Genomic DNA, 24,416 nt, shown 5'->3' with positions numbered 1-24,416 from the left:
ACTACTTATATTTTCATGTAAGTCGCCCAGATCATTATTATGTAAACTGACCGAGTGAACGTGGTCGAGTACATTATAGATAAAATAGCTATAAAGTATGAAGTACGGAGAAAATTACGTATATTTAAATTTATTGCGTAAGATAACGTATATCCAAGAGTCAAGTCTATAGAATAATAGAATTTATCTTTGTAAATACGTACAACATAAACGAAGAGCTATAAGACATCGAATAAAAAGTATTTTTTATCTCATGTAAAATAACTCATGATTGTTTTTTTTCCCCCCGACAAACGAAAAATCCAGTTCCCTCCGATGCTCCAAGGCAAAAATCAACGTTCAGAGGCCGCTCCGAGTCCAACATTTTTATACACATAATATATCACACGCACAATAATAATGACGCTGCAGAGAGTACACCGAGAGAGAGGGAGTTATGTATAGTCGCTCGCGCAGAGGGCCACTTTCGCCGTTATCGCCACCTTTTCCTCCTACACACACACACACACACACGAGCGCATATGCTATGGGGATCGCGTGCGGCCTTATGCTAATCCGCGCCAGAGCCCGAGGAGCAGCTCTCTTTCTCTCTCTCTTGCCACTATGGTATATACAGTAGCGGCCGTATACACACGTGTACCTATACGTATACGTGTGCGCGCAACCCTTTCGTCGTCGTGACTTCCTTTGAACCCACATTCGCTCGAGCTGCACGTGTATGTGTACGTGTGTGTGTGTGTTCGCTCGGACGCTGACTCGAACTCCTAAGTATACACATCGCCGTGTATGCTGCATATTGTAGGAGTTGAGAAAGTCGTTGTTAGAAAATAGTAACGAAAACTCTTTAGTTTTATAGACTTTTTCTTGGGATACGACATTGGACGATTCATTTTTTATCAGCGATAACAGATGTTAAGATAGAAACTTTTATAACATAATTTTCATTTTATACAATAGTAAATAGATCGTTTGTAACTGTTAAGAAGTTACAAACTTAAATATCAATTAATCCTTATCAATTCGAATTTTCTCGCTATGACTCTCAATCTCCGAAATAATTGTAGATTCTCGTGACTACTTTTCGTGTTGGTAAACCTCAAGACAGGTGAAGAATAACAATGTATCAAAATATAATCTTTCGTACACGCGGTCGAAGTATTCATAAACGTCGTAAAATTCCACAAAAAAGTGATGAAAAAAAAAGCGCGCGCCCCGTGTTATTTAATCTCGCGCGAGTCCGTGCACTCGACTGGCCTACATTCCTGCCTTACCCTATACTCCTGTCCATTGTACGTATAGGCACGAGTAATTTGCATGGGCTACCTCGGCGTCTTTGCCCCCTTGCAAGGCTTTTTACCATTCTCGGTTGTGTTACACACGTATGTGTGTGTACGTAACATGGGAGGGTAGTAAGAATATGTATAAAGGCACACGAGCCACGTGACGCTAGTATATACAACATGTGTATGTGTGTGGGTGCAAAGAGACGGCGGTAAGCTCGCGTGATTGGGGAAAAATGTTGGACATCGACCAGAGTGGCTAGCAGTAGGCATGTAGAATACACCTTGCTTACGGTACTACTACTACTACTACCCACCACCAGTCAGTCGGATTGACCGCACGACGAACGGACGCTTGAGTCGCCGCCGCGCTCCTTATATACTCACGCCGCCCGATGGGCCATTGTGTGCTTTGTTGCAAGAATTTAGGCTTCGTCCTCAGACGGAAAATTAGAATGTTCGTCGGGGAAATTTTTCGAGCGATCAACTCGAGAGTGAAGCGTATTTAGTTTGTAATCAAAGTGTGATGTTCGACGGTTTAGTTCGAATTCAGAGAGTTTTTAAGGAGGAATACGATGACTGAAACTTCAACTAAGACTGACCTGCGAAGACTTGTTTTCATACGGACAATTTATATTTAAGTATTTTTTTAGTAAAAAAAAAACTTTTATGAAAAGTTTATTTTGAATGTTCAATTGCCGCTTAATAAAAATTATTCAAAGTATAAAATGGGTTGAAGCAGTAAGTGCTTAAACATTGGAGAAAAAGTGAGCCGTTTGTATATTTGTGCTCTTGAATCATAGGATAAATAATAGTTTTCATTACAGACTTTTCTCGAAATAATTTCGAAGTTTTCATCAAACTTTTACAAATGATTCTTGGTGTTTTTATTTTCTTCACCCTCGTTTTTGTGATAAAAAAGTGGAAAAAACTTCACAATAAATGATAATCCAACAAAAATGCTTATGAAGACTCGTTAAATCGCATGACGATTCAGGTACGTGAGTAAATTATTATTCCAAGTACATAAATTTAACGCATCTTCGCGACAAAGAAGACACATTTATATGTAAACATGTTAATGCTAAACAACTTACCGTTGCATAGTCTGTTATTCAGTTTAATCGTATACAATTTAACGATACTAACCACTGATTTATTACACGTGCTTGTCATGAACTTTGGGTAGACATTTTCCGGCTAGTCCTGAAATTTCAGAAATCGATAGAATGCCAATTTACGAAAATAAATTCGGACATTCTGGATCATTATTCACTTCAATTTATTTTAAAATATCCGGATGAGCTTCACAGTTGGCTAAGCAAAATCAAACGTCTAATAGGTGGAAAAATTTATAAAAACTCGCTACAGAAGTACTCCTAAATTTTATTATTGCACTTTGTAACCCTAGAAAAATTAACATTCATTTTGAGTTATGAACGTAATCATTCGTATGTGAATATGACTAACGTACCAAGACTCATAAATCATATTTGTCGCTTAGCCTACTTCAAGCTGTCACCTTTTCATATTTTGGTATTTCATCAGAAAATGATTCAATATATTTTAATTTTTACTTTCAAATTAAGTGGTTTTATATTTATAAATAAAAAGTATAAACTTGAGGCATAGTCATTTATTATAGAACAAATGTCTTACCTCAAAGTGTAAACATAAGATTACATACTATAACCCAGAGCAAAGAAAATGTATGAATGAATTTTCAATGATTGTAACAGTTATATCATATGTGTACATTGTATTTGTACACCAGTAAGTGTGAAGCTCAAAGGTAAAAAAGGCAGAATTGTTCGTCACGGGTCGATAACACTTACAGGTGAACGTGCTATAAATGTTCGAATACTTTACAGAAGTAAAATTGATCGTTTATTGTTTATTTTGCCGGCGTATATGAAGAAATGAAATGCTTTGCACGACTAATGCGAGTCGAATTACAATCAATCGTGCTCATTCGAGAACATAAATTAATTGAAGGCATGCTCTTATCATCCAATCAAATAAATAGTTATTTTTCAAAACTCACGCATTTCTCGCTACGACACGTGAAACATTCGATCCATAAGAAAGGAGAAAAAAACACACACATAACACGGCAAATCGAGTGAAAAGCGGGAAGCTTTTGTGTGACCCCCTTTCGCGAAACACAGTGGCTTGGTCACGCATGAATTTTTAGTCTCTTTCTCGCTCGCCTCAACGTGTATACTATTAGTATATACTTCGCTCGGTCACGAAAGCCTTAGATTTTCATCGTTCACTCCCCGCATAGAGAGCTTGGTGTTTTTTTTTCGAGGTTCTTGGAAGTATATGGTTATATTCTTTCCCTACGTATACAAGAGTATGTACGAAATAAAGGACTATGAAAAAATGCAAAGAGAGAAGGAATTTAAGCTCTCTCTCTCGAGTGTTTGGACTTTATTCCGGCAGTTAATTTTTATGTAATCGCTCCGATGAATAATACAATACTCGAGGAGAAGATCAAGTACCACGACAATTTCGAGCTTGCATTACCGCCATTACGTATATATTCATTGTATTTATAGAAACATATGTATCTTACGAGCTCATAAACTATGATATTCTGAATTATAACTTTTTCACGAGAATGATTTATCGGTTCGGTCGGTAGACAATGAATAACTTGTTTGATAAGACGTATGGGAGCTCAACGATTATATATTATTTCTCTCTAGATTAGACTCTATACACACAATAATTGCACAGTAATTTCTATGGAGTATATTATACGAAGAGACGCAACAACTGTTTTTGCAGTAGCTCATAAAGACCGTAATGCGAAAATAGAATTCGCATAGCCTCGCATCACCAAACTAGTTTAACTTCGGTATATAGGAGAATACGTACGGTACCACCGCCGCGCAAATGTGCGTAATTTCATTATGTACCCCCCCCCGCTCGAGTTTTTCCATACTCGCGGACTAACTTTACCCCCTGCGAACGCGGCGCGCAGTTAAGTTAATTAAAAGATTTTCCACGTCTGCTGCTTCTGCCGCATGCAGCACGAGCTATAAATGAAAACCACATTCGTGCGCGCACGATTGAAAGTACAGACGCGAAGCGTATGGAAAAGCTCGTGCGGTAGATCTGCTCGTGGAAAAAAAAAAGATTACGTATGGCTTAGCGTGCGCACGAGTTGCATGTGATATACATTCCACATATGCTTATTCGAAATTAAAAGCGAGCATTGCTATACGCTATGGGTATGTGCGTGTTTGCGCATCCGCTCTATACGGGCGCGTACCCTTCAATTTTCTTACGACGCGAATATCGGCTCAGTGACCTACAAAAGTTACACAGGTTTTTTCTCGCGTGTAGTCTCTAGATTTTTTTTCTCTCATACGCGTTTCAGTAAACGCCGCGTGGAAAGCTACACATTACGATGCACGTGGAGCGTACGAAAGATAGAGTAAAGAAGAAAAAAACAAGGCTTGTGTACATGATTAGCGTAGACAAACGCACAACCGGTGTTAAAAGGAAAAACGAGGTCAACCTTTGAAGCATGGAATTTACAGATCGATCGAGCATTTTTCTCCTGATTTCGATCATCTGATGCTCGAATCGAAAATTCTGATACCGATGAATTTCCGGAGAGCGAAATGTCAATATTTATGTGTGACCTGCACGATAACGCGGTTGTTGAAATAGAAATACGGGCTGAATTTAATGATGTTTCGAGGGTTTTGAATGCGGTAATAAATGATCAAATATCTGCCCAGTGGAATTAATCATTTACAAAGTCATGGCTGCAAAGTTCAACGAGCTAATTTAGATTAAACGCGAACGATAGCCGCGCGCGATCCTAATGACATAATTTCCGAATAATATAATTGAACGTTCAAAATTCAAAGTACCGTACTCGAGCTTTTCAAGTGCTTCTCTAATTCGCGCCAGAACTTCACGAATGAAAAGTTTTCAGATATATATATATGTGGTCGAGGCTAAAGTCCGTGTAAAAGTGCGACTTTCAACGATTTCGGCATGCATTATATACACACATGCACGGCGCAAGTTAACAGGTGCATTCGTGCGGACTGTACAGTCGGGCGCATTACAACCCATGCACACTCATAGACACACATACACACTCGGCCAAAGTTTTCGGTCGTATACGATTTACGTAAGGAGGTCAATAGCCCACCCAGTAGACGTTGGTCTATATCGCACATAAGGTCCGGGTGCAATTACTTCTCGGACAGCCGAGGTAGCTGCTGTATACATATATCCAAGTAGGAAGTTCGCTCCTGGGTGTGCAGCTCCGGCGACTGACCCGTCCAGATGTAGATCCGTGATAAACGCATTGCTCCGTATTCGCCGGGCATAAATCGATTCTCTAGATGTACGTGTCCGCGCGGGTATAAAACGAGGTCGAATTTTATACATATCTCTCTCTCTCTCTCTCTCTCAGTGGTGTAAATGTGCGAGCAGTACGCTTGGATGTATTTGTCAGCGCTCACGAAGCCTGAGGATAGTTCGTGCGTGAATATAATGTGGAGCAGCAGTCCGACGCGACTCCCCCATACATACATACATCCATACATATAGTAATGGGCAAGTGGTATGTACGCCGTTGACACCGCGCTTTATATTATATATGCTGTACGTTCGAGTTTGGATTCGCTCGATTATATTATATACGATAGACGAGTGGTACCTCTCCGATGTGGCAATTATATTTAATAGAATGGGCGAATCAACCGCGCGTTTATCGCGTCGAGCGTCATAAGTGCAATAATGCACGTATATGGCACGACAGTGACACTCGATTTTACGTAACATAAATATTTGTTCACGACGTTGATTCGTTGAAATTAACTTATATCGCTTTGTATGGTATGTACATGCTATTTTCCAACAGAATGCGAATGGCGGAAGAATGGCTCAAGACGTTGATCTGCTTGAGCTTTCTCCTCGCCTCGTCGGTCGTCGTCCGCGTGTTGGCGGCGCGCCCTCGCTTCGACGTGTCCACGGACATGGGCATGGTCCTGGTGCCGGCCGACGCCGAGGTCGACTCCGTCGTCTTTCGTCTGCGCGCCACCGATCAAGACGCCGATTTTCCCCTCGTCTTCGAGATCATCGGTACGAATCGAACGACAAAAGCTCGCATCGTCAACTTTGAGGGGGGAGGCAGCGGTAAAAAATGTTTTCTCCTTTTTTTTCCAGCCACGACCTCGCCCATCGTGAAGATCGACAATCTGCCCTGCACCCTGTACAACAAAGTGTGCCAGGCGAACGTGATCCTGACGCGGCGATTGGTGCCGGGCAGGCTGCACGACTTCGTGGTGCGCGTGCGGGACTCGAAGGGCGACGTGAACTCGATGCAGGCGACGATCAGCGTCACCAATTCGACGACGCCGCGCGATAGGATCTTTCCACACATTCCCTCGCTTATCATGGTGCCCGAGGTGATTATTTTTCAGCTTCATTCGATATGAATCTTGAACGTGATTGACGAGCCTCGCGACTGTAATTTAATTATTAACCTACCTTAACGTATCGTTTCTTGCCAATTACCAAGGACACGAAACCCGAAAAGGAGCTGGATTATCTCCTCGTTGAGTCGAATCCATGGAGTGGAAAACCAGTGTATATAGAGCTTTGGGTAAGTCGCCCGAGATGTTCAAAAATTTTGAAATAAATAGTTTTACTATTGAGAGAGAACTAATGCAAACGATTTATCACAGCAACCGAAGGAATTATTTAAAATAAGACAGAGACAGATGGGCAGTCAAACGAAGGGCATAATCACGCTCATCGGCGAGCTGGACTTTGAGACTCAGTCGATGTACACCCTCACGATGTACGCGACGGTAAGCTGGATCAATTTTCATGCACATTCCTTGCCATTATTGTTTGATAATATACCAAATTCTTTGCCTAACAGGACCCTTACACGATACCCGGCAAGGACACGCGAAACATAGCCGGCTGTCACGTCGTCGTTATAGTGCAGGATGTGCAGGATGTCCCGCCGGTATTTACCTTGGCGCCGCCGCTGACGAAAATCAATAATACCGTGCAGCCCGTGAGTATTTAATAACCAATGCATCGCACCGCGTGGAAGACGATTGTTTACCAAAATATAATGTATACATTTTTGACGCAGGGCGACATCATCTTGCGAGTTCACGCCGAGGACGGCGACAAAGGAGTGCCGCGCGAGGTCACCTACGGACTCGTCTCGGAGGGCAACCCGTTCACGACATTTTTCAACGTCTCGGAAACTACCGGTGATTAATAATAATCTTTTATATTTTCAATCCATACAATTACACACTCGAAAACCACGTCAAGCGCAATTCACGCTTTTGCCATGTATAGAGGGACCGAGCGCGCGCGAGCTGCGGCCCACTCGGCGCTCGTTAAGGGATACAGCATGACGCGTGTATATATATAAACTAGCGGCGTTCCTCGCTCGCTAACGCTCGCTCGTATAAATGTATCGATCGTTCGTTGCACGCGCCCGGCCGTACGTAGACCGCAAATGTATTACGCGGCTTATCGCGCGCTCCGCGTACGTACCCATATAACACGTATACATGCATGTGTATACGAGTTGCGGCGAGTTGCGGAGCGTTACACATATAAGCCGCAGTAGAAAAATCGTATTCCATTTGTGCGCGAGGACATGCGATATCCTCGTATAACTTTTGTTATCTTCTCTCTCGAGCGGCCAAGCCGAGCCACCGAGCGTAATACCTAAGCCGCGGAGAGGATAACGATCGTCCTTTTACCACGCTTGGCGCAGGATCGTGTGTATATGCGTTGTCGTTCGATTAACGCACGCAATTCGCCCTATCGGCGTGATTTTTCGCCGAGTTTCAAGGGTGTCGATCGAGGAGATCTTTGGCGGGGTCGTTATGAGTAATTGCTGTGTTGATAAAGCAACCGATTGACCTATACAAGCTGATTATCCTTTATCCTTATCTTCATGGGAAATGTATCGAGATTCGACGTCGTCGCACGCGATAACTATTTTCCTCTTTTTTTCGGACTCGCCAGTCGCATATACACACGGTACGCGAACACGTAATACACACGATATAATCCCCACGAAAAGAGGAGAAAAAGAAAATTTAATCACATACAAGCAGTGGGAATTTGCATCTAATTATCCGCAACTTGGCTCGAAACGCCATTAAACCAAACGGAAAGTACATCATCGTGCCATTACGACTACTCGTTTGCCAAGCCATTTCTTAATAATAAGCGACTCGCGTAGCGCGCGTTACGCCGCTTAAGGGATAAAGAAACTCGGCAATGCGTTACACGTATAAGTGCGCATGTATAGCCTACTATGTACCCGCCCCCCCCCGCGCGCGTACAGTACTACAACTGCAGCAGCGACGCGTACTAGCTGGCGCTATTTCAAATGCAGCTGCAGCTAGGCTGCTAGTTTTATGGGAATTCAGAATGATACAAGGGTTTCGAGGATTTGCCGCGCGCCCGAGAATGGAAAATTAGACGTGTGCGATCGTTGTTACAGGGAAAACGTTGTAGTAGCTGGTATAGCGTGTTAAAATTTACCGTCGAATAGAGCCTTAAGTGCGATTTTAAGTAAACCTTGCATAAAATCTTCGTTAGCGTCGTGAGCATTTTCACTGATGAATATAATTTAAAATGAAAATTAAATGCTCAGTCGTGCCAACCACGATACATACTGTACATAATTTGAAATTTTGTCTCAGGTGAAATAACATTGGCCAAGCCATTGGAAGAATTAACAAAGATTACTCACGTGGGAGCTCCGATCATTCTGAAGATCGTCGCCGAGGAGATACGAACGATGAGGGACGAGCCACCGGCTCAGGCGACCATCGTTGAGCTCGGTCTCTTGCTCGGAGAACCTGGAAATAATCCACCTTACTTTGAGAACGAAAAGTCAGTTATTAAAATTAAACGTTTTCTATATTGTACATGCATATATTCTCCGAGAGGCGCCGCAGCGTTATAATGAATAAAATTTTTCCTCGCGCGCAGTTACGTGGCGTGGCTGGATGAAAACGCCGAGCCCGGCACGATAATCCAGTTCACGGACGTGTACTCGACCCGAGTGAAGGACGAGGACATCGGCAAGGCCGGGGTTTTCGCGCTGAAATTGAAGAACAACAACGGCACGTTCGAAGTCAGCCCCTCGGTGGCCGAGAGATCGGCCAGCTTCGTGATCACGGTGCGAGACAGCACGCTGATCGATTACGAAAAATTCAAAAGTCTTCGCTGCACGGTGAGCATTACTCGAACTCGAGCGAGGATAATATCGATAAATGTGCGGAATTGAATTGATATGTATCGATCGAATGCTAAATTCTTTCATGTTCAGTCCGCGAATATAATCGAAGATTACAGCAATACTAAAAAGTAAATGAAAAAGAAAATGGTTATATAGGGTGACGGCACCAATGAATGAATGACCCCCAATGAATGAATGACCAAGAAAAGATTAAAATTAAAATATGAAAGGAAATTTTAACCCATGTCAAAAAATTATTTTTATTTTGTTGATGCTTGAAGTTTGAAATACTATGATCAGTTTTAGTTAAACTAGCTTCACTTTTTCACAAAAATTCATAAAGAGTCGATAGTGAATGAATATATTCATTTACTGGGATAATGCGACTTGGCATGGCGCGATACCAGTAAATGAAAAGACAATATTTTTGCCGTCCCGCCAATGTTTGAGGTTAGGTCGCAGACGATGCAGGCAGGGCGCAGTGCGTACATCGTTTAGATTTACGTTAATTATAGGCTAATTTTAACTTAATTTAAACTAGTTATTAACGATGGCTAAAACCGAAACGAACAAAGGTGCTAGTAAAATAAAAACTGTGAAAAAAACTGGACATAATGTCGATAAAATTCCCAACCTCTCAATGCTTTCTCATAATATAATTCATTCATTCACTGGGTCCAGAGTATTCATTGATTGGTTCTTTACCATTCATTCACTGGGGTACCCCATTTTATTGAGTTATATCATTTATAACTTTATGAAATATTATTTTTCATGTATTTCAATTTTTTTATTTATGAAATAAGTCCTAACGAACACAAATTTGAATGCAAGCTAGGAATTAATGCAAATTTAGATTTTAGATCAATTGATTATAAGCATAATTTTGTGAATCCATTCATTCACTGGTGCCGCCACCCTACCCCTAGAATAATTTTTTGTCACTGACGCGTTTACAATACTCCATCTGTTGTTGAAATCGGAAACCTAATGATCAAATATGACACCACTCATCACGATAAATATTGTCTGAAATATTAATGCTTACATTTTCGTTCAATTTCATAAGAAGTTTCACTTATAAAAACGAAATGAAAAAACAAATAATATAAGGCATAATGTTGTTTATTTAACAAAGAATGTATAGTTATTAGAAACTTGATGTTTAGGAAATATTAATTTTGCGTAAATAGATGTTTAGACGCCATCTGCTTGATATCATGATTAAAAAGTATTCGCCGATTTATTGACTCGTTAGTTCAATAAATTACCAACAACGATACCAAGTAGATCTTTTAAATTGTCCCTGCAAAATTTCTTCGTTGAGTAACTAACGATTTTTGAGTTGATGAGCACGAAATAATTCTGTGATTATATGTTGGTAATTTCTTCGCCTTTCCAAGTTGTCGCAAAACTGATCGCAGAGATGGCAACGACGCTTTAGGGCTCACTCATTTTCACGTGGTGAAGTAATACTCATGGTACACAACGTGAAAATGTGTGAGGCCAAACTCGTCGGAATAGTCTCATCGAATTTGTTCTTCGTGCTGAAAAGCTAATAATAATTAGGCAAAAGCTTAAAAATTTTTTCGTTGAAAAGTCAATCATTTTTTAATTGGTAAACACGAATAATACTGTATACTATGTAGGTAATTCCGTCGCCTTTCCAAGTTATCGCAAAATTGATCGTAGAAATGGCTACAACGCTTTAGGGCTCACCCACTTTCACGTGATGAAGTAATACTCGAGGTACATCACGTGAAAATGTGTGAGGCCAAACTCGTCGGAATAATCTCATCGAACTTGTCCTTCGCGTTGAAAAACTAATGTAGGTGATTCGACCCAAGCTTCAAAATCCTTTCGTTGATCATTTTAAATTTTCGCAAAACTGATTGCAATATGGCAACGACGCTTTTGGGCTTACGCATTTTCAAGCAGTGAACTAATATTCATCAACGTTAGTTAAAGCTAAATTGGCCCACAGCATGAAAATGCGCAAATCCAAACTCGTCAGAGTAACAGCGTCATCCTTACAATGTTCTTTTATCCATTACAGTTGGTAGCGCAGGAGGTCGGACCGGCGACAGATTTATCGGCCTCGGTGCCGGTGACGATATTTCTGCGCGACGTCAACGATAATCCGCCGATTTTCGATGTGTCGCTTTACACGGTGACGCTGCCCGAAAATCCCGTTCCTGGCACAAAAGTTATACAGGTAAAAAACATTGTTTCGAGACAAAAACGTGCACGCCAGGGATCGATTATAAAAATTGCACTCTTGATTACGCAGGTTCACGCGACCGATCGAGATTCCGGTGCGTACGGACGAATTCAGTACGTGAGGATCGTCGGCGACGGAGGCGCAGCTTTCGAGATCAATCCCGATAGCGGCGTCGTGTCCGTGACGATGGGCTCCATCATCGATCGCGAGCGCACGCCCAGACTCGAATTGATGATCGAGGCGAGAGACGAGGACGGCCGGGGTCTTCGCGGCGTGGCCACCTTGATCGTCAATATCTTGGACGTCAACGACAACGCGCCAATTTTCGAGAGAGCCGTCTACGATTTCGCGCTGAACGGAGATTTATCAAATTTTACCGCTCCAGCGTTTATCAAGGTTCGTACGCGATTTTCTAGACGAGATTCATAATTCATACTTACTCCTTTTTTTTGGACCGAAAACTAGGTGATGAATTATAAATCCAAACTTGTATAATTTGTAGGCCGTAGACGCCGACGCCGAGCCACCTAACAATGTCGTGCGATACGAAATAGTCAACGGTAACTATGACAATAAATTTCAACTCGATGAGGAGACTGGTGAACTTACGCTGCGAGTAGTCATCAACAACAAAGCGAGAAAGGCCCGGAGGGCTTCATCAAACTTGAGGAAACAGCTCAGGCTATCCGAGCCAGAGATGCCTTCCTCATCCTCCTCCTCTTCCTCGTTCTCCTCGTTAACGCCGACGACTGTCCAGAATGTTTCGAGTGTTCTTAAATCCGCGAACGACTCGTCGCAGTTTGAAAATTTTTCGACCCTGTCGAACTCGTCGAGTCACCACTTGGAAAATAAAACCCGCACGAGACGAGCCGAGGACACCGTTTTGTTCTTACTGACTGCTCGAGCTTACGATTTAGGTACGTATTATTATTTTGATAACTACCGAATTTCGAGCGAAGTAAGAAATAAAATTTATATTTTTTTTAAAGGTGTACCGCATCTCTCGAGTACCGTTCAGATCCGGATTATGCATCCGACGACTGCCTTCGCTCGCATCGTCATGTTCGTTATGCCCGGCGAAAATCCCGATCCCAAAAAGACCGCCGAAACATTGGCCACCATTACCGGCAGCAGAGTCACCATTCAAGAGATCAAACCGTACGCAGCGCAAATCAATCCCAGTACCCAAGATTCGAGCAAACGGTAAGCGAAAAAAATTACATCGCTCGAGCTTGTATTTCGAGTAATTATAAATTTAACATTTTCTTTCGCAGAAGCGTAGTAGTAGCAAAAGTCGAGCAAAACGGCCCGGGTACACTGGTGGACGTGAATAAAATCAGAGAATCGCTGGCCGCTAATGGATTCGGCGTAATTAGCGGCATGGAACCCGTGGACGAAGGGTCGGGAAATTCTCAAGGCGCTGGCGAAACGAGCGGCGCGAGAAACGGGAAAAACATTTCCATCACTCAATCGAGTAGCGAAGAAGTCGTGAGTATAATAGTTTATTTAAACTCGAACCATTGAGGCTTATACGTATTAATTAAAAACCAAATTACTGCTAATCTGTAGACCGTCTATAAGGCTGAAAATAAACTTCTGACTTGGCTCCTCGTGCTTTTGGGTCTCTTAATACTCGCGGCGCTGATCACGCTCATCACTTGTTGTGTCTGCTCGAGCTGTCCGTTTTACATGGAGCCGCGTAAACGACGAGTTCACTCAGCCGAGACCATTGTTATGCGCACGAATGGCCGGCCGAAGCGTCATTTGCATCGCAAACCTTTGAAAATGATCGACGGTAAATATATCAAATTTCGATATAAAATTGATAGGAATTTTCTAAAAATAAACGTCGATAATTTTCCCTCTCGTTACAGTCGGATACTGCACTCAGCGAAAAGAGGCCTGGAGCGCAGATCCCGAGCGCCAGCAGTGGCAGTTCAATCGTCGAAACACGAAAAATCTCGGCATCGCCTCGTTGCCCGGCGATGCGTTCGTCGCGCCGCCGGGACATCGACATCCCGACTACGATCGGATGCAGGCAGCTCGACCTCCCCAGCACAGCGGCCTCCAACAACAACAGCAGCAGCAACAGCAGCAACAACAACAGCCGCAATACACTATCGTGCCATTGGTTCCTTACGGCGATCAAGTGACGGCGGCTCGCGAAGGAGTTTACACCGATGACGCGGAGCTCGACTCGCTGAGGAGGCACGAGAAAGCACGAGGCAGCAACGAGGCGGCGCCTGATACAGGCGAAGTCGGTGGATCCAACAGAGAGCAGCATTTTTACAGAGATGGAAACGCCGAAGTGTTGAGATTAGTTACCAGAGGTCAGATCGAGGAGCATCCGGTAAATTGGAAAAAAATGTTGACACCCTTTTTGAAATTGAACAAAAGTAAAATATTTCATCGTATACTTATTTTTGGTGCGTAAAGGACTTTTATCACGACGACGACGGCAAGGACATTCTGATGCAGCGCTTCATCGAGGATCAAAAAGCGCGTCGCGCTCAACAAGAGGCCTCGCAGCAGCGCGACAGTTATCAAGGAAGCATTCACGACGGAGAACTCGATCACAGTGTCGTCATCGCGTCGCAGCACAAGAGGGCGGCAAACGAGCCGGCAGAAATTATAATTATACCCGAGAGATTAGAGATGCAGCGCCAGCCTAATCAGAAGCAACGACTCGAGCGCGTGGTATTATATTATTATTATCATCATTATACGTCGACGTCGTTTTCCGTTAACAAAACGTTACGCGTAAACGAAGCGCGTTTTGTTTCGAACGTATCAAGAGGTGCGGTAGCACCTAGCCGGCAAAGTATAAAAAAAAAATTATTAAAAAAAAATTATTAAAAAAAAATTTTCGAGAAGAAATTTTTCAAAAAAAATTTTTTATGAAAATTTAAAAAAAAATTTTTTCAAAAAAAATTTTTTAAGAAGAATTGTTTATGCACTGGCAAAGTGACATAGTTTTGATTTTTTTCTTTCGACCGACTTTTCCAGAAATTAATCAACGAACCGAGCTACGCATCAAAAGACGTCGAAAGCGACGAATACACCGGCAGAGATATCCTCGCAGCCAACAACAAGCCGCTGAAAGACGCGGAAATTGCAGCAGCGGAAACATCCAAGAGCGCCTACCGGGCGCACGACGCCGAGTTGGTTAGACAGAATGCGCTGCTAACGAGACTTTTATTAGAGCGCGAGGGCAAAGGAGTCTTGCACGCTGCCGCTCTGCCCGACTATTCGAGCTTCCTCGAAACACAAAGCCTCCCTGGTACGTGCATAATATTCAAAATGTATACCGTTTTGTTTTTGGAATATATTATATGAGTGATTCTATTAAAAAAATCCTTAAAATTCGTAGCTAAAATCGCGACTGAAATATTGTAATTAACGTTGATGATTATTCATTGAGTTCCCAAAAAAATGGACAGGCGGGGGAATAATTTTTGTTGAATGTTAAACTGCACTGAAAAAAATACTTTACAAAGTATCACTATATATTCATAGTAATTTCATACAGTTATACCCTAAAATCCTCTTATAAAAAATTGATAGGGTGAACAGGGTAAATAATTTTGAAACTTGTGGAGTTCAGGGTGAAACATACTGAAAAGTTACGAGCATTACAAAATTAGCATTAACATAAGGGATTCATAATTTTATTTGCTTTACAATGGGTTTCATTTTTCTTGAAAATGTATAAACAATTTATGAAACTTATAAATTCTTTTTACACGATGAAAAATGATCAACATTTTTTAAATTAATTTTCTATTCAATTATAATCAATATATTACAAGTTCATTGAGTTGAAATTCTTGAGAGATGCACCGAATCAATGTGGACTTTAAGATTACGCTTTGATACGTATATCTTCCCGCAAAGATCACATGCGTTTTTTAAACCCATATGCTTCGCATTAATGTGGAGTTTAAGATAATATTTTTGTGCATATTTTTTTCCGCACATATTGCATTCATACTTGATACCATTGTGCACTTGATCAACATGGATTATGAGACTACTTTTAATTCGGAATTTCTTTCCGCAAACATCACATGCGTATTTAATAACTTTGTGCACCACATCAAGGTGACTTTTGAGACTAAATTTTTGTGAAGATATCTCTCTGCAAATATCACATGTACATCTGATAGGGTTATGCGATTTATTAATGTGCATTTGAAGGTACGCCTTCGTTGAGAATTTCTTTTGGCAAATATCACATGTTTGTGTGACATCATCATGCACCGCATTAATGTGAGTTTTGAGATTACTTTTTTGTGAAAATATCTTTCCTCAAATATCACACGTATCCATGATACCGTTATGCACTGAATCATAGTGCATTTGGAGGTACGCCTTCCATGAGAATTTCTTTTGGCAAATATCACATGTATGACTGATACCATTATGCACTACATTGATGTGCATTCGGAGGTACGCCTTCGTTGAGAATTTCTTTTGGCAAATATCACATGTATGCTTGATACCGTAATGTACTGAATCATAGTGCATTTGAAGGTACGCCTTCTTTGAAAATTTCTTTTGGCAAATATCACATGTATGACTGATACCATTATGCACTACATTGATGTGCATTCGGAGGTACGCCTTCGTTGAGAATTTCTTTTGGCAAATATCACATGTTTGTTTGACATTATTATGCACCGCATGAATGTGAGTTTTGAGACTACTTTTTTGCGAAAATATCTTTCCACAAATATCACATGTATGCCTGATACCGTTATGTACTGAATTATAGTGCATTTGGAGGTATGCCTTCGTTGAGAATTTCTTTTGGCAAATATCACATGTATGCTTGATACCGTAATGTACTGAATCATAGTGCATTTGAAGGTACGCCTTCTTTGAGAATTTCTTTTGGCAAATATCACATGTATGCCTGATACGGTTATGCACTATATTAATGTGCATTTGGAGGTTCGCCTTCGTTGAGAATTTCTTTTGGCAAATATTACAACATGTTTGTGTGACATTATTATGCATCGACTGAATGTGATTTTTGAGACTACTTTTTTGTGAAAATATCTTTCCACAAATATCACACGTATGCCTGATACCGTTATGCACCATATCGGTGTGCATTTGGAGGTACGCCTTCGTTGAGAATTTCTTTTGGCAAATATCACATGTATGCCTGATACGATTGTGCACTATATTAATGTGCATTTGGAGGTTCGCCTTCGTTGAGAATTTCTTTTGGCAAATATCACATGTTTGTGTGACATTATTGTGCACCACATTAATGTGAGTTTTGAGACTACCTTTTTGGGAAAATATCTTTCCACAAATATCACATGTATGCCTGATACCGTTATGTACTGAATCATAATGCCTTTGGAGGTATGCCTTCGTTGAGAATTTCTTTTGGCAAATATCACATGTATACTTGATACCTTTATGCACCATATCGATGTGCATTTGGAGGTTCGCCTTCGTTGATAATTTCCTTTGGCAAATATCACATGTATGTTTGACACCCTTCTGCGCCATATCGAGTGGTGTTTTGAGTCTATTTTCGTTATTACATTTTTTGTTTCTTTTGATATTATTTTTATTACTGAGTCCACAGTCGGAAATCAAACTTAATTCCTTTGCGACATTACCAAAAAATTCCTGCTTCATTTCACCGTCAGGTTCTAATTTAATTTTGTTTTGAGTTTTATAATCATCGCTATCTTTTACATTTTGGAAATAATTTGACGAATGATCATCATTTTTACTTACAGACAATAGATTAACAGGTTTCATATTTTGACATTCAAAAATTAATTTCACATCGTTATTGAGTTCATAATCAACATTCAAATTCAATCCTTCTGCAGCATCGCTAAAAATTTCTTCTTTCACATCTCTTGCAGGCTCTATTTTAATTATGTTTCCAATATCATCGTCAATTTTTTTAACTGCTAATATATTCAATGTGGGCTTCACGTCTTCACATTGAAAAACTATTTTTGTTCCATCACTTTCAGATACGTGTTTGACGTCACATTTCCTAAGAGTATGTGTCTGTTGAAAAATTAAAGCTACGTGAAAAATTTTATTAAAAACAACTACAATACCAGTTAGATATAATTTTCAACACTTACTGAATTTTCTTGCGACAATGATATGATTCGGAGGTTTTTATGATCAGGTACCTCATCAAAAACTTCATAGTTATTTTCAATGAGAAATTCATCAATAGGCTCGTCTTTGACTTCTACACAATCAAGTATATCACTAGATTCCATTTTTCTCACTTTGCATTTCTTCAAAAATTAAACTTTAACTAAACAAAATATTGGCAAGAAGAGCTGAGCTATGCTCGCTATATTTGAGGAGCTGTTTTTATGCGAAGAATGCTAGGTTATGTTTGATTAGCTTCTCGCACAGTCCTCTGTGTAGCGTAGCGTTATCATGGAATACACGCAAAATACTACGAGCCGGGCAGCATGACGAAAAAAGGTCATGTATGCGACACGCGACGTAAACAATAAAACGCGGCAATAAACGCGCACATTTCTATTTGCTTAAAAATACTTTTTCCGTATATAGCTCGAATTTAATTCGATAATATAATATTTACAAATCACTTGATGAAATAATACGGTGTATCTCTTGTCTAGTGATTAGTAAACATAAATAATTTATTGTAACGATAAACGGAAAAATAATAATTAATTCTATGAAGTACGAAGCATAGTGAGAAAAACTAATTTCGTAAAAATAATTGTCATAACGGATTTCACTATTGGCCCCGAGCGAGAATGAACATTTTAGAGAATATTCCTCGATTACTGTGAATATAATAATTTTTTAACAGATATTGCTCTTAATTTATTAATGGAAAATTTTAATTACTTTTTAAAATTTTTTGGATTATATAAATACACTGCAATATTTACAGTCACACGGATTCTTTTAATGATTTTAGACATTTTATAATTTATAAAATTTTTGAATTTGTGCATTTAAAGTTTAAAATTCACTTAATTAGTATCGTGACGTTTTGATGCCATTTTTTCTAACCCCAGAGGATATTTCTTTTGACTTTTGATGTCTTAAAGCCAAAAAGAAGGTCAGAGAACAATCTCAAATTTAGAAAAGTAGTCATATTTGACGAAAATAACAAGATTCTTAACCAAAATAGCTATAGACAAAATACCTATCAAAATGTTCATCATCCCCAGGTTTTTGAGACTATAATGAACAATAATCACATGCAGCAAGTGACAACAATTTCAATCGTAATTTTAGCTTCGAGTTTTGAGATTCATTTATAAAATTTCTCAAATATTTTATTATAATTATTGTTCGTTTATATACTCAGGACAAATAGCCACGGCAACGCAAACTGATCGAACGACCGCCACGCAAACGGAAAACTTCGCTCGAAGTCGTAGCGATACCGAGGACATGGACGAGGATTCGCGCACTCGGCGAAAATCAAAATCGAAAGGAAAAGTCGAGACAAAGGAGAATTTCAAGCAAACAAAGAAGACGATTTGGGTCAGAACACCGATACCCGAGGAAAGTTCAGCGTTGAGTCCGAGCAAAAGAAGATCGTCTCCGAGCAAAAGAAGATCGTCTCCGAGCAGCACGAAAATCGAAGTCACGGAGAGTAGCCGAAAAGTTTCCGTGTCACCGGATGTTTTGAAGGAGTTTTCAAGTTCATTGAAATCGAACGATTCCGATGTCGAGGAAGAAAAGGGCAAGTTTTCCAAGACATGCTCTGACGTCAAATCCGCTGTTAAACAAAAAATGCCAAAAATAATTTCCCGAAATATCACCGTTCAAAAGAAGAAAATTAAAGAATCTACTGTAAATAATAGCTCGACCACCTCGTCTCCCGATGGTAAGGAAAAAAATATCTTGACGAAAAGTAAAATACGTAAAAAACCCGTAAAACCTCCGAGAAAGAGATTAGAAAAAAAATTAGAGCTGGAAAAAAGTAATTTCATGGAGCCAAGTTTTAAGGTTTTAGAACGAGAGCTCAGTAATTTTCAGCAAAAAGTTCGCCAGTTTAGTGATGATAAATTAAAAATGCTTAAAAAGAGAGGAAGCAAAACAGAGAAGGAGTCGGAAGATGATAGTGCAGCCACTTATAATATAACGAAAAAATCCGAGGTAATGCTACGGCGCACGACTCGTAGTCTATCAAGAGAAACTAGCCCTACGAAAATAACAGTTGAAGAAAAAACTCAAACATTGGAAGAAGGGTCTAAAATAACAGAGAGAAAATTAGTTAAACAAAAACACGTTGCAAGTTCCGATCAAGAAAGTAGTGATAAATCTAAAAAACAATCATCTAGCAGTGAAAAACAAAAAAGTCAAGATGAAACAACTCATGCTATATCTAAAATCGATTCTCAATTACAAAAAGAAAAACAGCAAAATGATATTGTTAATAAATCAGATCATGAAGAACTTGATAACACTGAAATTGTTTCAATTATGAAAAGTGATTCGTCTCCTGTAAAATCAAAACAAAACTCTGACTCATCAAAAACAATGAATGAATCACCAGTAAAAAAAAGTAAATCAACTACAGTTCAAAGGACTGAAAAGAAGATTTCACAAAAGAACAAAGTATCACCGATTAAAAACAAAACTGTTAGCGAATGGGACAAAAGAAAATCAAAACGAGGAAATTCACGTTTTACATCAAGTGACGATAGTAAAATTTCCTCCCCAAGAAAAAGCATAGGTAGTATGAATAAAAAATCAGCTACATCTGAAGAGGAAAAATCGAACCCAGAAACAAAATCAATAACTACGAAAGATTCCCCTACCTTCGATCAAAATGCATTTCTTGAAAACGTGAAAAGTGTAGTTGAACAAGAAGTCACTAGTTTGATTCAAAAAGCAAAAGAGACTGTGGCCAATCAATTATCTAGCAGTTTTGAAAATAATGAAAAAAGTGAAGTTCCTCAATCTCCTTTAAAAACTGAAAAAGCTAAAACGTTCAAAAGCAATAGTCAAAATAAGAAACAAGACAGTGAAAAATCAAAGAGTACAAATGATGCACAAAAAAATAAGAAAAAATCCATGAGTGATAAATCTTCTTCAGATAATCCCAAATCAGATGATGCAATATCTTTCATCGTAATTGAAAAGAACAAAACTGCAGCGAATGCAGCCGAGTACAGTAAAAAATTAGAAGCTCCACTGAAGGAGGTTTCAAAATCTGAAGGATTTTCAAAAACAATGTCTGTTGATTCAGCCAATCTTAATGAAATTATAAAACCACAAATTGAAGAAAAAATTGAAAAATTACCTATTACTACTTTGTACCTTGTAGGAACAAGTAATGCATCTATGGCTAATCAAGTTTTGGAAAAGAATGAGAATTTATTGAGTGAAAAAATTGAAAAATCTGAATCTTTGGAATCAAGTAAGACCGACAAAACACTTGAACATGTAAATAATGCAAAGGATTCAGATGAATTTAAAGAAGATCAACAAAAAGTAGGGCAAAATATATCAACAGAGTCTAATGAAAGTGAGACTATTCCTTATCAAATACTTGAAGAAACAGTGTTAAATGAAAACAAAGATGAACAAACGGATAGTGGAATTCAAATGAAATTGAATGATATTTCAGGTGAAGAGCCATTGAGTACTAATCAAATTTTCGATACAAATCAAGGAATTGAAATTACCGACCCAGTAATTACTGTAATTTGCGATGAAAAACAATTACCTGTAAACTCGCCAAATCCAGTTAAAGAGTCGATAAAAACAGAATTGGAAAAAAATAAAGAAAACAAATTAATATCAGAAAATTCACAACAAATTGAAGAAAGTATTAAACCATCTATAGAATTCGACGAAGCAGAAAAAATAGCCTCTGAAATTGTTGATGATACACTGATGAAGGTTAATAATATATTAAAAATAAATTCATTGGACGATATGATCGATAGCGCGCAAACAACTTCTTGTCCTAATGAAAATCAAATATCGGTATCTGACGTCAATTCAAATCAGACTAATGAAAATATCGGCGAGCCCAGTAAAATTCCTTTACGAGTGGATACTTCCGTGAATGATAATAATGATACCCAAAATCAAATAAATATGAAAAATTCGTTGAGTGACAATGAACAATCTCAAAATTTAACCAATAGTGATTTACTGTACAATAGAAATGTAATTAATATAAGAAATGATGCCGGAGAATCATCGAGTATGTTACCAACTTATAATCCAAACAATATAAATGACTCGAAATCGAATAAAACATCAAACTCGAAACAAGATAAATCTGATTCGCCGAGAAAGCAAGCGGGTAATAAAAAAGAGTCAACCTCGCCGTCAACCCAGCCTGAAAAATGTCGCGAGCTTCCTTTAAAACTTTCTCAATCAAATCAGTTTCAAGGTCAAAGTTCTAAAGTTTCGCCAACGCAATCTTTGCCGAAAAAGAAAGTCAACCATCAGCCACAGCCGCTGCAGCAGCAGCAGCAGCAGCAGCAGCAGCAGATAAAAGAAAGTCTGGAAAAATCGTCCTTTCCAAAGAGTCCAATCAAACTTCCTCAGCGTAAATCAGATTATCCACCTGCACCACTTTTCAGTGTGACGGATGCAACGGGCTTCGGCATAGACGACAGCGACGACGAGGACGACGACGACGACTCATCGTGTGCAAGTGACATGTCGAACAAAACCGCTTTACATACGCGGCCTTATGGTACGCCTAGACATTCAATTTCATCCGATGGAGAGGCAGTCGATGTCGAGGGAGCAGCGGCAGCAGCAGCAGCGACTAAGCCTTGCCAAAAGTGGAGCTTAGAAAGCGAGCAAACTCCGGGTACGCAGATGAAGACGGCAATATTTCCCCAGAAAATAGAGGTGCCGCCGATAGATAAACCAAAATATCCTTCCGGGAAAGCGATGAGCATGGATCAACCGAGGTCGCCCACGAAAAAGATTCGCACAGATTCGTCGAAATCTATGGGATTTACTGAAGCGACGACGACGACGACGACGACGACGCAAAAGGTAAGCGAAGCGTATGAATTTTCATTTCACGCATCTTAGTTTGTGTACTTTTTTTTGGACGTCCAATAAAAGTTTAAATTTAAATACTCGAATGACTTTATTATTTTCACTTTATTATTTACCAACACACAAGACTGCCGATGCGAAAACTCGCACGGATCATCCTCGAATACGGCCCGTCATCGTCGGAGCAAAGCGCAAAGAGCAGCACTACAGATCCGATCGATTTACAAGCCGCACCGAGTCCTTTCGAAAGATATCCGAGTCCGGAAAAATCGAAGATAGCAGTGGCAACATCCGACAGCAGCACCAGCAGCATCACCAGCGGCGCGTCGAAATTCGCTCGAAACATTTGAAGCTTCACGTGAGCCATCACTACAGGCAGACCCGCTCGGACGACGATAATAATAAAAGCGGCAGCGGAAGGTTGAGCGATGCGTCGTCTCTGCAAGAGAGCCCCCCGCACGTAGCGGCGGCGGCGTGCAACAGAGATCCGGAAATTACGAAAGCCCGTTCGCGTTACATGGCTTGGTATCAGGAAAAACGAGCAGAGGCGGAAAAGCGAAAGAGGGAGAAAAAAGAAGCCGAGGTGGTGAAAGAGCAAAGGCAAAGGCCTCTGAGAAGGCAGAGAGGAGCTAAATCAGCGGACGAGCATTCGCGAGCGGAGGATGCCGAAGACAAGGTATAATAGAAAATGAAATTATATTTCAAATTGAAGAGAAAAATCCAAAAAATGTTTACTCTTATATTTGCTACGTTCGAACACAGAACTCGAGATCGCGCGAGAGAGCCAAGTCGCTATCCGCGGCGTCGCATCAATCGAACGCGTCGTCGTCGCAGCAGCAGCAGCGCATAAGCCGGCTACGAATCAGGCCACTGGTGAACGTCGAGTCGGAACAGCTGAAAGCCATCGTGCGCCAGGGTCGTAAATTACGCAAGGCCGAGGCCGGTGGCCGTTGCGGCAAGGAGGACCCACCGGTGCAGATCTTCGCGCCGCAAAAGCCACCGCGCGAGGCCGTGGACGCCTGCCTCGAGCGCAGCCTGCACATAGAGCCGAGGCATCATCTGGTCCAGCACTCCGAGTACAAGTACGAGCGGATAGTGCAAACGATGCCGTTCTACCTGCACCAGCAGCCGCCACCGGTGCCGCATCCGTCACCCGAGGCTTTTCAGGTATGTACATACAATGTTTAAACCAAAAGCTGAGCTTGCGTACAATCGATCTCGTATTCGATTGCGAAGCTCGTCGTTATAAATGCACACCACGGATAAGCGTCTCTATGTTCTTTTATTTCCTCGCAATCTACATATAGGATGACTCGTCGGAAGGTCGGCGTCCGGACGACGATTTGGATTCGGGGATCGCCGTGTCGATGCAGAGCGAGGGCAAAACGACAACGACGACGACGCGTCTGCGACATCAGCAGCTGCTGGACAAAAAGAGCGTCTTCGACATAGCTTACAGCGGAGCGTCGCCGACGCACTTGCGCTCCGACAGCAACAGCAGCACGCCACCGACCTAAACTCTGAATTGCTGTATAATTGTTATAAAAACGTTATAAATAGCAACATATGTACAGCACGTGGACGAATCGATGTAACCACGAATTTTTTTTATATTATTTATCAC

General features: G+C 40.5%; 3 protein-coding genes across 4 annotated transcripts; 2 read left to right on the top strand and 1 right to left on the bottom strand.

Moving 5' to 3' along the window:
- The first annotated feature begins 6,175 nt into the window (after positions 1 to 6,175).
- On the top strand, positions 6,176 to 15,163 carry LOC106653780 (cadherin-86C). The gene is given in 19 exon segments (XM_014373357.1): positions 6,176 to 6,395; positions 6,480 to 6,721; positions 6,835 to 6,918; positions 7,010 to 7,126; positions 7,201 to 7,341; positions 7,423 to 7,546; positions 9,005 to 9,197; positions 9,297 to 9,540; positions 11,603 to 11,761; positions 11,837 to 12,163; positions 12,270 to 12,424; positions 12,623 to 12,684; positions 12,757 to 12,970; positions 13,042 to 13,241; positions 13,293 to 13,562; positions 13,642 to 14,117; positions 14,204 to 14,464; positions 14,774 to 15,047; positions 15,138 to 15,163. Coding segments are annotated over 19 exon segments (3,789 nt in total).
- A 459-nt stretch (positions 15,164 to 15,622) lies between these two features.
- On the bottom strand, positions 15,623 to 18,179 carry LOC106655537 (zinc finger protein 112-like). 2 transcript variants are annotated; one of them, XM_014375967.2, is made up of 3 exons: positions 17,893 to 18,179; positions 17,528 to 17,812; positions 17,378 to 17,439 (listed from the first exon to the last, which is right to left on the bottom strand). In XM_014375967.2, exons 1-3 carry the CDS (start codon positions 18,034 to 18,036, stop codon positions 17,422 to 17,424), a joined length of 447 nt encoding a protein of 148 aa, XP_014231453.1. In that variant the 5' UTR covers positions 18,037 to 18,179; the 3' UTR covers positions 17,378 to 17,421. The 2 variants fall into 2 exon arrangements, with proteins under 2 accessions (XP_023318541.1, XP_014231453.1); XM_023462773.1 differs by having other exon boundaries at positions 15,623 to 17,812.
- A 58-nt stretch (positions 18,180 to 18,237) lies between these two features.
- On the top strand, positions 18,238 to 24,309 carry LOC106653772 (uncharacterized protein DDB_G0290301-like). Its single transcript, XM_014373344.2, has 6 exons — positions 18,238 to 18,271; positions 19,116 to 20,933; positions 21,087 to 22,786; positions 22,920 to 23,468; positions 23,555 to 23,959; positions 24,100 to 24,309. The coding sequence occupies exons 1-6, from the start codon at positions 18,238 to 18,240 to the stop codon at positions 24,307 to 24,309; spliced, it is 4,716 nt and encodes a 1,571-aa protein (XP_014228830.2).
- The last annotated feature ends 107 nt before the right edge of the window (positions 24,310 to 24,416 follow it).

Source organism: Trichogramma pretiosum, unplaced genomic scaffold (genome assembly GCF_000599845.2).
Source record: "Trichogramma pretiosum strain Unisexual culture from Peru unplaced genomic scaffold, Tpre_2.0 scaffold1, whole genome shotgun sequence".
Lineage (NCBI taxonomy): Eukaryota > Metazoa > Arthropoda > Insecta > Hymenoptera > Trichogrammatidae > Trichogramma > Trichogramma pretiosum.
The sequence above is the reverse complement of the archived record's forward strand: the minus strand, read 5'-3'. Positions and strand labels throughout refer to the sequence as shown.

What these genes read in the sequence shown, in the direction of transcription:
- LOC106655537 (XM_023462773.1), bottom strand. Translation starts at nt 18,036, where the DNA reads ATGGAATCTAGTGATATACTTGATTGTGTAGAAGTCAAAGACGAGCCT. An exon ending in CATTGTCGCAAGAAAATTCA is followed by an intron (nt 17,813 to 17,892) that starts GTAAGTGTTGAA and finishes ATTTTTCAACAG; the next exon opens with ACACATACTCTTAGGAAATG.
- LOC106653772 (XM_014373344.2), top strand. Translation starts at nt 18,238, where the DNA reads ATGACGAAAAAAGGTCATGTATGCGACACGCGAC. An exon ending in CGACGACGACGACGCAAAAG is followed by an intron (nt 22,787 to 22,919) that starts GTAAGCGAAGCG and finishes CCAACACACAAG; the next exon opens with ACTGCCGATGCGAAAACTCG. An exon ending in CGTCACCCGAGGCTTTTCAG is followed by an intron (nt 23,960 to 24,099) that starts GTATGTACATAC and finishes ATCTACATATAG; the next exon opens with GATGACTCGTCGGAAGGTCG.